We start from the raw sequence: 14,450 nt of genomic DNA on the forward strand, positions 1-14,450 counted from the left end.
GTTTGAAATTTAACACTTTTGATCCTATCAAATCAACACAGCGTCACACGTGAGCATATCCAAGTTAACAAACAATCCTTACAGGGGGAAAAAGTTAACAATTGATCGATTACATTCACAGCATCTTCTTTTTCTTTCCCAAATGCACAAGAGGTAATACACGCAACATGTATTGATGTATACAATCGAAATATACACTAAATTACATGATTTAAACCAGACGCTTTAGAGCACCTGATCTAACTACAGCATCGAATCGTAAATTATGAACAAATTTTACCGGTTGGATCATGAATGCCTGCTTGCTACAGGGTACAAGTTCAGCTATCTTCAGCGAAGAAGTTGGGTTCTGCTGGCTTTTGTAACAGTCTTGCAGGTACTCTTTCCTGCAAACGGGCCTTTCTGGTGGCGTTTCTCCGTAAGATCCGCATCATGTTGCCAGCAAAACGTGAAGCATAGAGCGCTGCACCAAGACTGAGCGAAGTAGTGCCATCACTTACAATTGCTGCTTGTAACCTCTTCTCCTTCTCATATAAAGCCTCTTCCAGCTTCTTTCTGCAGTATCTGTGCCAAGCTGCCTGTATGAAGCAAGCAGCCCAGGTCCTCCATTGCTGTGAGTAAAATCGGAAGGTATGTTGGAGTTGTTTGCTGTGGAGCCTCCTGAATTGTGTGGCAACAAACTTCAAGTCATCAGCCCTCAGAGCAAAAGCTTCAACTTCAGACAACGTCTTCACTGTCCTAGTTGAGCCAGGAAGATTTGAAGCTGAAGTGGGGTCAAGGGCCCATGTGAGGAGCTCTTCACCACAGAAGTCTCCACCTTTTAGAACATTAGAGTTGAAGAACCCAGTTTGTCCACCATTTGTTGTGGTACTCTCTAGTGTTCCTCTCATGATGAAGAGCATTTCATTCACTGGGTCACCTTCCCGAATGATGCAGCTTCCTTCTGTGTACAGCATAGGCTTCAGACGATCACACATGGCATCCAACAGTTGTTCATCCATGTTTTCAAACATTGGAACCTGCAAGCAGCAAAAGGTTAACCATGCTAATAACATAGTAAGGTATGGCAGCTGTTCATTAAAACGTGATATCAAAAGAAAGTAATATTGAATCAAGTATAAAGGGTATAGATCCCATCCAGAAATTTATAGGGTCAATAAAATCTTCAAATGTTATTAACTGTTATTCTTCAGATGTTATTAACTGCTATTCAACTTTCTATGGTCATGCAATGAAAGCTCATGTAAGGAATTTCCTGAAACACATCATATTGCAATTCAGACACATTTTGAAGGGAACTGGCATTGAGATGATAGAATGAAACATTCTAGTAACTTAATTTCCTTTTAAAAAAGAAGTTGGCAAAATATAACTAGCTTTGCAGAGATTCAAGAGAAAGTGAACGTCCATGCCGCATAGGCTACCAAAGGAAGCTAATCTCAGAATTTCCTTTTCTGTCAATATCTATTACCCAAGAACATTACAACATAAGAAAACCACACCTGGCACCTGCTAATCCAATGCTTAGCAGAACCATACAACATAAGAAACCAGGAGCTTCCATTTACGATTTGAAACACCTACTACTTCAAGAACTTGTGGTCCTTGGCGAATAAGGCTAGGCGCATGGTAACAAGTCAAAATATCCAGTCAGCATGGATGCTGCAGATAAATGTTATCTCAAGGAGAAAGTACTTGAGTGTTGTTAGTATATCAATAACCATTCAAGTATTCAACCATACACCACAAGATGAGCAAGGAGAAAACAAATCAGATAGAGGTTCAGGGTAGCACCTTCATGAGAAGCGACAAACAAAGATGTCTCTTTATTTCTCTTCTAAGATCCTTGGGAAGATTTTTAAGAAGGCCCTCTTCGTCAACCCCTCTTGTTTCTTGCCACCTATATTGTTCATGGTGCATAATCCGATCCTTGAGATTCTCAGGGAGTAACCTATGTGCCATCCACTGCTCTGTATCACGCCTTTTCACTCTCATTTCTTCTATACGCACAGAAGCTGACTGTAAATAGGTCTGCAATTCACCAAACAAAAAAAGAAAACTATATAATATGGCACACACAAAGCTTAGCTGACTAGTTAGTAGACAAGTAATTAATGGTTAAACTAATAGTTCCTGCCTCAAACTAAAATGATGAGGCTGTTGTCTTTTTATTTTTCTCAAACACGGTTGTCTTCAGCTATGGCGTGGTAATGGTACACTGCAGGATAAATTTTTGGTAAACCAGAGATGATAAATAAAGGAAATGGACTGGTATAGCTAATTAATTATGGGTTATAATGAGAAGATCAATCAAAACATTTAGAAAAAAAGATCTAAACATGTATGTGCCTATTTTATTTTTCAAAACAACCAAGTTGTTACCAGCACCAGCTCTAATTAGAGGGATGATTGTGGTGTCAACTGCACGGTTAGCAACTATTGCAGACCTGGTACAGGGCATGGCCCCCACATTTATGACTACAGGCCTAAAATATATGGATCTAGCTGTTTGAGGCAAATATTAACATTGAAGGTAATAAAAGACAGCTTATCTTTGAAAATAAATAAAATACGGCTTCTGGTGCTTTCCAATTTCAGTTTTTTTCCATCAGTGTATTAAGGAAAAGCATTTAGTGCAGAATCACTTGAGCACTTAACTTCAGAGAATTATGTAAACAAAATGTTCCTGTATATTTGGTACTAGCATGGTGTGAATATTAAGATGGATGAGCTCAATCTATAGTCAGTTCCATTTTCACGTTCATATCCAATTAATTTGACTATAATCACGTGACTATGCATCAAAATTGTGCAGTGAGATTTTAGCACAACAGATTAGATCTGCAGGTGCACATCAAAAGATTCCTTTCGATATGTTGGCCTTATTAATACTAATTAGTACCACTTAATCGAATAACACACATTACAAGAAAATTTCAACAATGCCAAAATAGTGTCTGTACCTGCACATTACCAATAAGTAGTGCAAATAGAACCAAACCCGATGTCGAGACAAAAACAGCAAACAGATTCTCCAACGTATTAGTGCTTGTTTTCATGTTCTGGCCAAGGGAACTGCAATAAATAGACCAATATATAAATGTGCATTGACAGGGAAAAAAACTGGAAGCTAATTTTTCTCAAACCTTAGATTCTGTAGGCCCCACCAAAAGCAATAGAATAGTTTTTCAAAGAAACTTGTTGATTGTGAAACATTTTGGAGAGCTGGTAGAAAGATTCCAAATATCGGGTCTGGATTGGAATTGGAAGTGCTATTTGTTGGGCATGCACTTTGTAAGAAAGAATTATTTGCAAGTGGATGATACCCACAGTATAAAGATGTAAGCTCACAGCTAGTCTGATTGTTACATGCTTGTCTCCAACAGGTGTCTTCTCGCTGTATGGAAAGAATGTACCAAAGAGCTCCAAAGCCCTGAAAGTAGTTACAACATCAGTTTGTGATACCTTCACCACACACGTTAAAACATGGGTATTAAAATGCATTTTATCCGGAGGTTAGCCATCTCATTTAAGAGATTTATGGTGCTTGGGAATTATAATAACCATTCATTACCCAGATCCAATGGTTAAAACTTTAAAAATGAAAGGTACCTAGAGTTGTGGGCTGATACCACAAATATATGGACCAGGAACCAATTTAAAGATTAAGAGCAAGGGTATATTGGTATTTTCTCCTCTCGTCTTCTTATAGCAGGAGGGTAATTTAGTGCTAGATCTTCCATCATTGTTCATCCTTTCTTGAGTTTATGATATAACGGAGACCAAGGACGACGCTGTCTAAGCTTTAATGTACAGCAAGGCCAGGGTGATCTTGTCTGCATTTCAAAGAGAGCTGAGATGAAGAAGCAGAACAAATGACTAGGCAAGTGTTATGGCAGGTGGAGCCGGCCCAGGGGGGCCACGCGGCACTGTAGCGCGTGAACAGTGCCGCATGACCAGTACCGGCCTGATTAGATTGATTTGGCTTGTTAGGAAAGGAAATAAGATAGACTGGTTTGGTTAGGATATTACTTAGGGGTCAAGTAAGTTGTCTCTATAAAAGGGACCATCATGTATCAGTTAGAGGCAAGCAAGAAGAAACCCTAAGATAAGTACCCGAGGAAGGGCTATCCCGGGTCTCTCTGCTAATCCATCTACCGTAGCCTTTCCATAACAGCGAGACAAGGAACCTAGCAGCAAACAGCACAGCTGGTAGATGTAGCGCACACCAGAGCATGGTGGCAGGCATTTGCTGAATCAGTGGCTCACGCACGCGCCTGACCCAGCCCCGCAGCCGAGAGCTCTCATGTCACTGTTGGAGAAGGTGCATGTGGAACTGTTCACTACGCACTCGCGTTTGGGGAAGGACAACGCAATGAATGAGCCAATGTAGCACAGCCCTGACAAAACCCTAACAAGAGAACACTGACAAACAGCAAACGACCAATCCATCTATCAATTTCTCATCTTCATTCCCTCCCTGATGCTTCTCATCATGGCCAACCGGCCGCTATTGCAGTGTTTGGTTATGAACAGTAGGAGCAGTTGGTTTTGGTGGGTTGAGACAGACAACCAACAACAAAAATCTGAGACAGGGAGACGAGCTATAAGAACAATTACCAAAATGACCACGTTTACAATAATTTCTATTCATAACCTTTTTCCTGGGAAGATCAACGGCCTGTAAATGTTAATGTGAAGGTACATGGGTAGTACATCTCATGTAATATCTGGAGGCGAACCATCTAATGGAAAACTCAATTATCTGATGACTATTGAGTTGACTGCACCAAAGCTTAAGCTGATGAGAAAAGGTGGGCAATTCACTTATATTCAACACTCCACTTCCACACCTCCCTCAGATGTTTAATAGGAACAGCAACAATTATTTTTGTTAAACTGAGCTAGCTAGGATTAAAACTCAATACCTCTAGCCCTGATACCATAGTGAGTGGCATGTGCCAACCAGTTAACCAAAATGCTTAAGCTAATGGGAAAATGTAGGCAAATCACTTGTATTTCAAGAATGGCAAATTAGATAGACAGGATTTGTAGTAATTGTATTGCTTACTGGTTAGTGAACCAGTACTTTATATAAGATGTTGTGCATCAATATAGTGTCTGTTTCAGAATGCTCCACTCCACCAGATTTAGCACCACAACAAAAACTCTACAGTGGAGTAGCTCCACCATGGAGCAGGGAAAGGTGTTTGGTTTACAGTTCTAGGAATTGGAGGTTTGGTGGGAATGGTCTATTGTGACCCTGTGCATTGTATGTATCTTGTATTCTTGTTTGGATGTAGCTTGACTGCTTGAGTGATACAAATAATCATGAGTTTCTTGCAGATTTTTGTCGAACACATAGCTTCTTGCAGACTTTTTGGAAACTATCTTTAAGGAATAAAAATTCCTAAAAGTACCAAACTTTACTGAATTTTAATTCCAAATCTATAAGGGCTTTTGAGCTCAAATAAACTCAAATGGATCGCACATTCACACTAGAGTTGTAGTTTACACACAAAAACTATCATTAATCTTAATGGACATCTGTACTATCAGAGAAACTAGAGAGAAAAAATATATTTCATTACACAGGTACTTCCATCCTCTCCCTGCCTCTTCTCTGTAAACACGTTTTAGGTCTTAGAAGTTAAAACCATTCCAAAGCATCCCAATGGTTCATCTGTGCTCGCTTGATAAACCAACATAATTAAGCTATTTCACATTCTTGGGAGATCTGGAAGCACCGAAATGAGTGCCTCTTCAATGGCACTAGCCCAAGCATCCGTGTCTTACTGCAGACTATCGCCGATGAATGCATTTTGTGCTGCGCAGCAAAAGGGCTTCAGGAGTTGCTTGCTAAGGCACTTGCTGGAGGCCATTGATGTTTTTTTTGTTGTTGCTAAGGCTCTTGCCGCCTTGGATGGATCATTTTTCTGTTTCTTGTCATGGGAGTTTTTAGTGTCTTGCTGGATTTGTTGTGCCCCCTGGTGTGAGTGTGTTTGTGTGTGGGGATTTCTTTCCCTTTGTTTCTTTTTTTCTTAATGAAATGATGCGCAGCTCTCCTACTTGTTCGAGAGAAAAAAAACATTTCAACAAGATACCTACATGATCGATGCTAAAACACAGCGCATGATTCTGAGCTGAACTCTCCGAACTCAAACATGCTGGAATGCTTGTCAGCAGTGTTGCTGAAGTCAGCTGTGGTCACGTTGGTGCACCAGAACTCCATTCTATTTTCGGTGAGTGTGCCGGTCTTGTCAGAAAAACACATACTTGATGTACTCTAGGTCCTTTTTATGTTGAGCGTGCGGCACTAAAACTTGGCTTGCCGGTTGACACTAGCCATCAAACATGTGCCTGTACTGCACAATGAAGAAGGCCTGCCCGACTGTAATATACCCAGCGTCCAAAATCTGCTTACGGCCCAGCTCCTCACTCGGAACGGGCCTGTATACATGTAGCTCCTCACCCTCCTAAACTTCCAAGGTGGTACTAAACCCACCAACAACAATACCTCATGTGTACCACATGGACCACATGGGCCAACAGCACAATTTCTACAGGCTTCTAACGGGCATGATCACCATGGAGATGTGCTGCGCAATGGGGATCATCACCTGTAACTGGATCACTGCCTTCATGAACGTGAACACCACCTCCACAGCCATCCTGTATCAATTGTATGTGTCATCTGGGTTGTCCTTGGACAAGAAGTCCCTCTTGTGTAAGAACAGTGTGGTCACCAAGCTAGATGCCCATGAGGAGCAGCAGTGGAATAGAGGAACAGGACAACGGTGACGGTGAGCTTGACTGTCCAGTTCATGTGCGTCTCCAGGCAACTATGCTTGGCTGTGTGCCAGAGTTTTTAAGCATCATGTTGCGCCCTGGCCTTGTGGCAGAGCACCTCAAGTTCCACGACGGCAACTGCTGTAGGCAAACGCAAGCCTGAACACAGATCCATTCTGTGACTTCCGAGGTGGTGGTGTCTATTGTTACATTGGAGGAAGAGGCAGCAAGCTGGGTGTGTGAAGGACAAGGACCGACGATTGGGAACGAAACAGTACCAAAAAATATGGGGTGTAATGTATTGGTGGGTAATTTTCCCCCACTCCATGAGAATATTGAAAAATAGATTTCTGGAGCACCCTTTGAGGATAACCACCAAATCCATGGATTTGGACCCTATATTCATGGAGTTGGCTGTGGCTGCTCCAGAGTGTGGTGGAATTGGGGTGTTTGGGACTCCTTCCACTCCATGGAGCTGAATTTGGTGGAGTGGAGCAGTCCCAAATGTGCCCACAATTAGCAATCCCAGAATTTGCAATCAGAAATGTAAATGTGGTTGATGCATGCCATTTTTTTAAAAGATATCCAATATTTTACTATCTTTTAGTGTAGGCATCTCTAGTTGCAGGGTATGTTTAGAAAACAATTGTTCTCGGATTCATTTCCTGACAGGAAAATTCAGAATGCCACCAGAATATGCAAAACTATGTGTCCGCCACTAGGTTAAAATATTGTTCTACTCGAATTATTTAATCTAGTCTGGTCCCTCATTTCAAGCAGCCGTTTACCACCTAGATATCCTCTGGCAGTGTTTATACTTTGATGAGCTAGTGTTCATTACACGCTCACTAATCAAAACATACAGCTTATTGGTTTACGACTTGCAACAAAGAAAGGAGATAAGGAGCATACACCAAAGAAATCAATCAGTACAAATTCAGAATCGCAAGTGATTGCTTAACTGATTATAGTGAGGATAAGGAAAACATTTTAAAATAAATTTTCACTAATAATTTGTTGAGAGGGCTTACATGACTGGCAAGCATATAAATTATAAGGTTGAAAGCAGCACCAGCCCATGCTGTCTCTGTAAGTATGCCAGCAGATCTCGTGATTTGAAGGTAAAGTGGTATTATTCGGAGCAGTCGAGGCACATACTGACAAATAATAATAACCAGTAGTACAATTTTTGCCTTCATAACTTCAGGACCTTGGAGAGTAGGCAGCACCACCAACACAAAAACCTGATAATGAAAAATCACAGGCAATTACAAGTATAGTTAACAGATCTAAACTGAAAAACAAAGAGCAATTAAATCTAATAATAAGTGAGTTGCAAAGCATGATAGTAGGCATTAGCAGAATGAAGCATTGATCATATCATGTTCATGATAAAGAACAATCAGAATGTTCATGATTTTATCTACCTTTCAGGCACGTTTTGAAAATAGCTCAAAGCATTGTTCATACCATGTAACTGGATAGTATAGGCATTAGCTCAATACACAAAATGACAATTATGGAGTGCGCTACACATATCATAGCTTATAATTCGAAAGGTTAAAGTCCCTTCACTGATGCCATTTTCTATGCAGCAGATTTCCACCATAAGGCGGTGCATGCCATGGCTGCGACAACTGGAAACCATGCCAAGATAATTAATTCAGGCAAGTCCAGGTCAAACAATAAAGACCTCATGGACAGACCAACACAGCTCCCATTAGTTGCATCACAACCTAATGTTTCTTCTCTTCACTCTCAATTCCTCAGACCAAAAAATTGATCAGCACAACTCCCATTAGGTGCATCACAACCTAATGTTTCTTCTCTTCCCTCTCAATTTCCCAGACCAAAAAATTGATCCTCGTGTTAATTCCCATCGTCAGCACTTTTTAATGTGTAGCCTTGTAATTATGAGATGCATTAATTCAAACACAATAATGTTGATTACCTATTCTACATTTCTACCATTGCACTAGAAGAAAACATACAACCCACCAAAAGAGAGAGAGAGAGAGAGAGAGAGAGAGAGAGAGAGAGAGAGAGAGAGAGAAAACAGGAAACAGTTTGGCATGGAGCAGATCAGGCACACAAGATATGCTATTGGCCAAGATTTTGAATCTACCTTGAATGGGAAATAGACTGAATTTTTGGACCAAAAGGAACTCCGTAATGAATTTGGTCAGTGGAAGATAAAACCATCATAAGAGAAGAGTTTTATATACAGCGAACAAAGAAAACCGGGCATGGGATTTAGGAGAACCAAAACCAACTGACATTTATGCATCACTATTCTAACGCTTGGTGCAGATCACCTAATCAGTAAGGTACCAATTTCCAGTTTTTCATTTTGTTGCACAGTTACACCGATGGCTTATGCATGCATGTCTTCTGTGTCTTTGGTGCATTGAAGTTCATTAAAGTAACTTAAAATTGCTAGCAACATTTTATCATAGCCCCTCATTCTTGTATAAGCGTTACCTAGAACCAAAGTACATGCATATTAATATATTATGTTCATACAAAACACTAGCATAACAACTGTATGCCATTAGATACTCCTTCAGCCAAGAAAATTACTTGAAGTTTTAGGTGACAGTCTCCAATATGTACTGTTGACAACTATTTTCTATTACAGTGTATCCATAAAATGCAAGAAATTTTATGACATTATTAAGCATTTTTAGGGCATATCTACAAATTATTTCCATGATTTCAAACTAAGTATTATAAAAGTTATTGGCAGTCTAAGTTTCAAAAGTTTGACTGGATCTTTTCCAAAAAAGACAAGCAGAGCAGTTGTGATCAGATTGAAGTAGCAACATTATGAAATGTTCACTAAGTAAATGGCATATCAAGTACCTGAGGGAGGGGCAGAACTGCTAAGAAATCCACCAGGAACAGTGTTGATATATATCGCTTTGCTATTGCAAATGTGTCCTTGACCAAGACACCCCGACCGAACACTCTAGAAGAGGGAGCAATAAAGCCTGTTCTGAACTGAAATAGCATATGGAGTAAATAGAAGATGTCTGTGAAAAAGCGCAGGATACTTGCTACGGTCTCTAACTTCTTGTCCAAGTACAGGCAGTTCTTGCCACCATCAATTACTGGGATATACAAGAACAATGGGTCCACAAAAACTGCAAAAAGACATGATATCACAAATATCTTGTTCCATCTCTGCAAAAATGGCCCTTGAGGATCAAGAACTCTTGTTTTGGACTTCTTTTCCTCTGGGCCTGATTTGTTTAGAGCTTCAGAATGTGAAGAGTTCCCCAGGAATGAAAAGGCTCCTGCAGTTGTGTCCTTTAACAAACCAAAGATGGTATGCCCTCTTTCTGAGTTTACCCTATCTGAAGTAACAGAAACAGATTGCTCTGATTTCCAGTCCTGAAACCTGTGCATGACAAAAACAACAGAAAAAATTGTACTTAGGGCTCGTTTGGCAGGGCTCCAATTCCTCCCAAAACAGCTCCAGCTCTAGCTCCTTCAGAGAAGTCCCTTCTCTGGTGGAGCTGAAGCTCTTTTGGAAAACGTTTGCTAGAACGGCTTCTCTTGTATTTCCTAGAATGAATCTAAGGTGTATAATGTCTATGATATCCTGCTATTTTGCACCATATTTGCGAGAAAGTCTTAGACAAAAGGTGTTATGGGAACAAAGAAAAATGTCCTGAGCAAAAGAAGAAAAAATCCAATGTTCTAATTATGAAGTAGAGAATGTTGTTTTTTTTTCAAAAATTCAAAATATATTCATGCCTGATCTTGTTTTATTGCATTAAGTGCAAACAACGTCATGGTCAAAATGGATTTAAAATCAGTACGTATTTTGGAAGAAAATCCCTTTCAAATTTCAAAATTGGTGCCATGTGAAGCAGGGTAACGATGTAGTTCATATTTTGGAAGCCATAATTTGTGAAGCAGGGAAACAATGTGGTTCAAAGTTTCAAAACGGATTCAAAATTGGTACATATTTTGGAAGCCATAATTTCCAGCTCCATGTGTCTAGTTCATTTTTTTTTTCCAGCGGCTTCTGCTGGCTCCCTGGCCGGAGTTGTTTTGTTCACCAGTGTTTGGTAGCTCTTGGCAGAACCAGAGCTAGAGCAGATGCTCTTCGGAGAGCCCCATCAAAGGGGATCTTAGGATATGTGAACTTTCTGTACACCACATAATGAATCTGGCACCGTACATTTCCACTGAACTGATGTTTTTCTTTCAAAACTAAGATACCAAGTCACTAATATATTCTTGAGTCTGGATGCATACTGAACTTTGTCAGTGCAATTCTCGCAACAAATTCAATGCCGTGCACAACAAGGGGATAAGAAAAGAGGCTGATCAGCCTGACCTCACATATCTCTCCTCCCGGCCCGCCATGGCTTCCTTGTAACTCCAGAGGAGAACAGGCCAGCAGTGAAGGCAATAGCTGATCAAATCTTCAACTGCGGCATGGAAGTATCAGCCTCCCTGAAAATCACCGACCACGAAGGTGTAAGAGCCTTCGAAAAGCAGATAGAACAAATCGTAGATTCTCAGTAACTGCCTAGTAACCTAGCTTAAACTGCCCTGTTTGGAACAACTTAAATTGCCCACGCTTGGATTCGAAGCTCGATTTCTGCAAAAGCTAGCTTTCTTTTCCTAAGCAACGAAGGAAGTTGAAGCGTAGCGTTTGGGAGGCGTCCGCTGCGTGAGGAAGGAGAAAGCCGCTGGGACCTTTGCCTGCATCGTCGGGAAGGGAAGGAGCCCGATTCCACGGAGTTGGCAGCACCTGGAGAGGAGCCCAGCAGCCGCGCACGGAGAAGGAGCTCGGTGGCGGCGGCGGATCTCGGAGCACGGCAGTGGAGGATCTCGGAGCTAGCGCAGCGGAGCTTGAAGCGCAAAGTCGGCGACGCGTGGAGAGGAGTCTAACGGCCGCGCGCGGGGAAGGAGCTCGACAGCGGCGGTGGATCTCGGAGGCGGCGACGAGCGGGAGGAGGAGCCCGGCAACAGACGAGGATTAATTGTGACGGACACGGCGGCGGCGGTCGGCGGTCGCCCAACTGCCGCACGAGAGACAGAGCGCGGCAGCCGGCAGCGCGCACGCTGGCTGAATGGGAGAAGCAAAAGTCGTAGGAAGCCAGGCCTTGTAACCCAAAATTTTTCAAGATTCTCGATGACATCGAATCTTTAGACATATATATAGAGTATTAAACATAGACGAAAATAAAAACTAATTGCGTAATTTGGTTGAAATTTACGAGGCGAATCTTTTAAGTCTAGTTAGTCCATAGTTAGATAATAATTATCACAAACAAACAAAAGTGTTATAATGTCACGAAATTTTTCCTACAAGGAACTAAACACGGCTCAAACAAGGACCAGGCTACCCGAAATCCAAAACTTTTAAGATTCCTTATTATATCGAATTTTATAATTTTGCAAAATGATTTTTTAAAACAATAATTACTAAATACAAACAAAAATATTACGATACCTCAAAAAATTTCCGAAGTGCTGGCGCCCGAACGTCCAATGAAAAACCAATCCACCGGATGGTGCCGCGGACATCAGCTCTGCACCCCACGTCCCGCCCCTGCCTAGAAAAAAAGGAGAAGAAAAGTAAGAAGACTGCTCCTCCTCCGCTCTCCCCTTAAGGGACGCGTCTGAAAGGTCCTTGTTTGGTTTTGGTAATTGAGTGACAACTTAGGTGGACTAATAGTGTTTATGTGAGATATACAGGAGATTAGTCCACAGGTGATGATGTGATGATGGAGGAGCTCATTGCATATGAGACATGACATGGAGTCATGTGACCAAGGTGGAGAAGATCAAGATGAGGCTTGGCTCGATGGACCGGTTGCAAGAGTGAAGGGCAAGTCAGAGGCTTTGAAGCGAGGGACCGCGTGTGACGGTGAAGCTTGAGCAAGACTTGGCGCCGATGTACCGAGGCAACGGTGAAGAGCAAGTGAGGTCAAGATCGATGAACCAATACGGTCACGTGATGATATGAAGTGGATCATATCATTTGGTGATTGGTTGGTGCATGTGCTGCATCAACATTGAAGGAGATAGAATGGAATGCGCAAGGCAAAGGTATAACCTAGGGCATTTCTATTTCACCGGTCATAGCTGTGTAGAGAAGTTTATGACCGGATTTAGGATAGATGGCCGTACTATCAAGAGGGGCAAACTTGTTTGCATATCGGTCATCTAGTGCCACTTGAGCGATCTAACTTTGCATACGTGTTAGGATCGAGTGACGTGGCAAGTTGAGAGGCTAACTCCTTCGGGAAAATATTTGTGAAAATATTAACACACTTGCACATGATGGTGTACTCTTGGTGGTATTGGCACATTTGCAAAGGAGAAGGTGTTGGAGTTGATTTTGATCAACTTGGAGAAGAGAGAGTAGTCTTTCGGTGTTCTCCGGACATTAGGATGGCCTTTAGATTGGAATACTGCTTTGATCCATTTTGATTTGGATTGAGTATTCATATAGATTGGATAGCACTCTAAGTAAGCTTTCCAAAATGTCCAAGATCATCGAATTCGGAGTTCGAAGCTAGAAGTTAGCAACCTAACAAGTTGAACTGCAGGCACAGGACGTTGAGAGTCCGGTGCGCACAGGACGAGTCCGGTGTCACCGGACGCTAAGAGTCCGGTGCTGCTGCAAGTTTGCGTTGCTCTCTGCGTATGCGTCTGTAACAGAACCGTCCAATTTACAAGAGATCAACTACGAAAAACTCCCGCCAAAGCAGTTGCTTTAACGTAATCGAACTCTCATAAACCCGGTAGTCCGTGAAATCACGAGGGATTTCAAACCAACCATCTTACAAGCCAAGATCGTAGTGATTCAACATAACAAGTCACATGTTACATCCATTTCACAAGTAGTTTGATATACATCAGAGTTCAAGATAGTTATTACAACTTGAGTTGAAAAGTAGCGGAAGCAAAGTAATTTGAAACTAATATTGCCCTTATTTCAAATACATGCCAGTATCCAGGTCAACTCCAACAAAAGCAACATAGATGAGGTAACTAAGAAGGATCATGCCCATGATCTTACTCCTCCACTATGATAGGAGTCATCCAACTCTTGCAGTAGCCATGATACATCACAACCTGCAACAAGTGGGAATAAACCCTGAGTACGAGAAGGTACTCAGCTAGACTTACCCGTCATAAACCAGAAATAATATGACACCAAGGAGTATGCAAGGCTTTATTGGTGGAGCTAGCTTGACAACACTTTTTGCATAAAAAGCTTAAGTTGCAACTAAGTAATCCTTTCAGGTATTTAGCTCAAGTTAATAATCATTAACCTATCATCTAGATTAGCACCTGTACTAAAGCAATCACTTGATTAAGATACAACAGTAGTACCCATATTTGATGTGGCATTTCCCACATCATCATCATACCATAACCATCCAAGTGTTCCATAAACATTACTACGAGGACGGGGCTCAAGTCAAGTGCTCACTATCCAGGAGCGATGGCGATTCGAATCGATTTCTGACCAGCTGGCGAGTTATTCCCCACACAAACTACACTCACTGATCAAGTGAGCTACAGGTCACCATATTGCACTATCCAGGACCAATTCGCGGGTTCGGCAGGCACCGCCAGTACCCGAGGACCGTTCCGGCGACCGAGGTATCCAAGGTATACCAAGGTTG

General features: G+C 41.7%; 1 protein-coding gene across 3 annotated transcripts; it reads right to left on the reverse strand.

Moving 5' to 3' along the window:
- On the reverse strand, nucleotides 26-11,888 carry LOC8059045 (cyclic nucleotide-gated ion channel 1). Of its 3 annotated transcripts, none has more exons than XM_021459167.1 (8): nucleotides 11,503-11,888; nucleotides 11,138-11,256; nucleotides 9,652-10,189; nucleotides 7,821-8,033; nucleotides 3,147-3,433; nucleotides 2,964-3,075; nucleotides 1,795-2,031; nucleotides 26-1,019 (listed from the first exon to the last, which is right to left on the reverse strand). In XM_021459167.1, the coding sequence occupies exons 2-8, from the start codon at nucleotides 11,164-11,166 to the stop codon at nucleotides 321-323; spliced, it is 2,115 nt and encodes a 704-aa protein (XP_021314842.1). In that variant the 5' UTR covers nucleotides 11,167-11,256; nucleotides 11,503-11,888; the 3' UTR covers nucleotides 26-320. The 3 variants fall into 3 exon arrangements, with proteins under 3 accessions (XP_021314842.1, XP_021314845.1, XP_021314844.1); XM_021459170.1 differs by having other exon boundaries at nucleotides 65-1,019; nucleotides 11,558-11,888; XM_021459169.1 differs by lacking the exon at nucleotides 11,503-11,888 and adding an exon at nucleotides 11,341-11,496 and having other exon boundaries at nucleotides 65-1,019.

Source organism: Sorghum bicolor, chromosome 4, assembly GCF_000003195.3.
Source record: "Sorghum bicolor cultivar BTx623 chromosome 4, Sorghum_bicolor_NCBIv3, whole genome shotgun sequence".
Lineage (NCBI taxonomy): Eukaryota > Viridiplantae > Streptophyta > Magnoliopsida > Poales > Poaceae > Sorghum > Sorghum bicolor.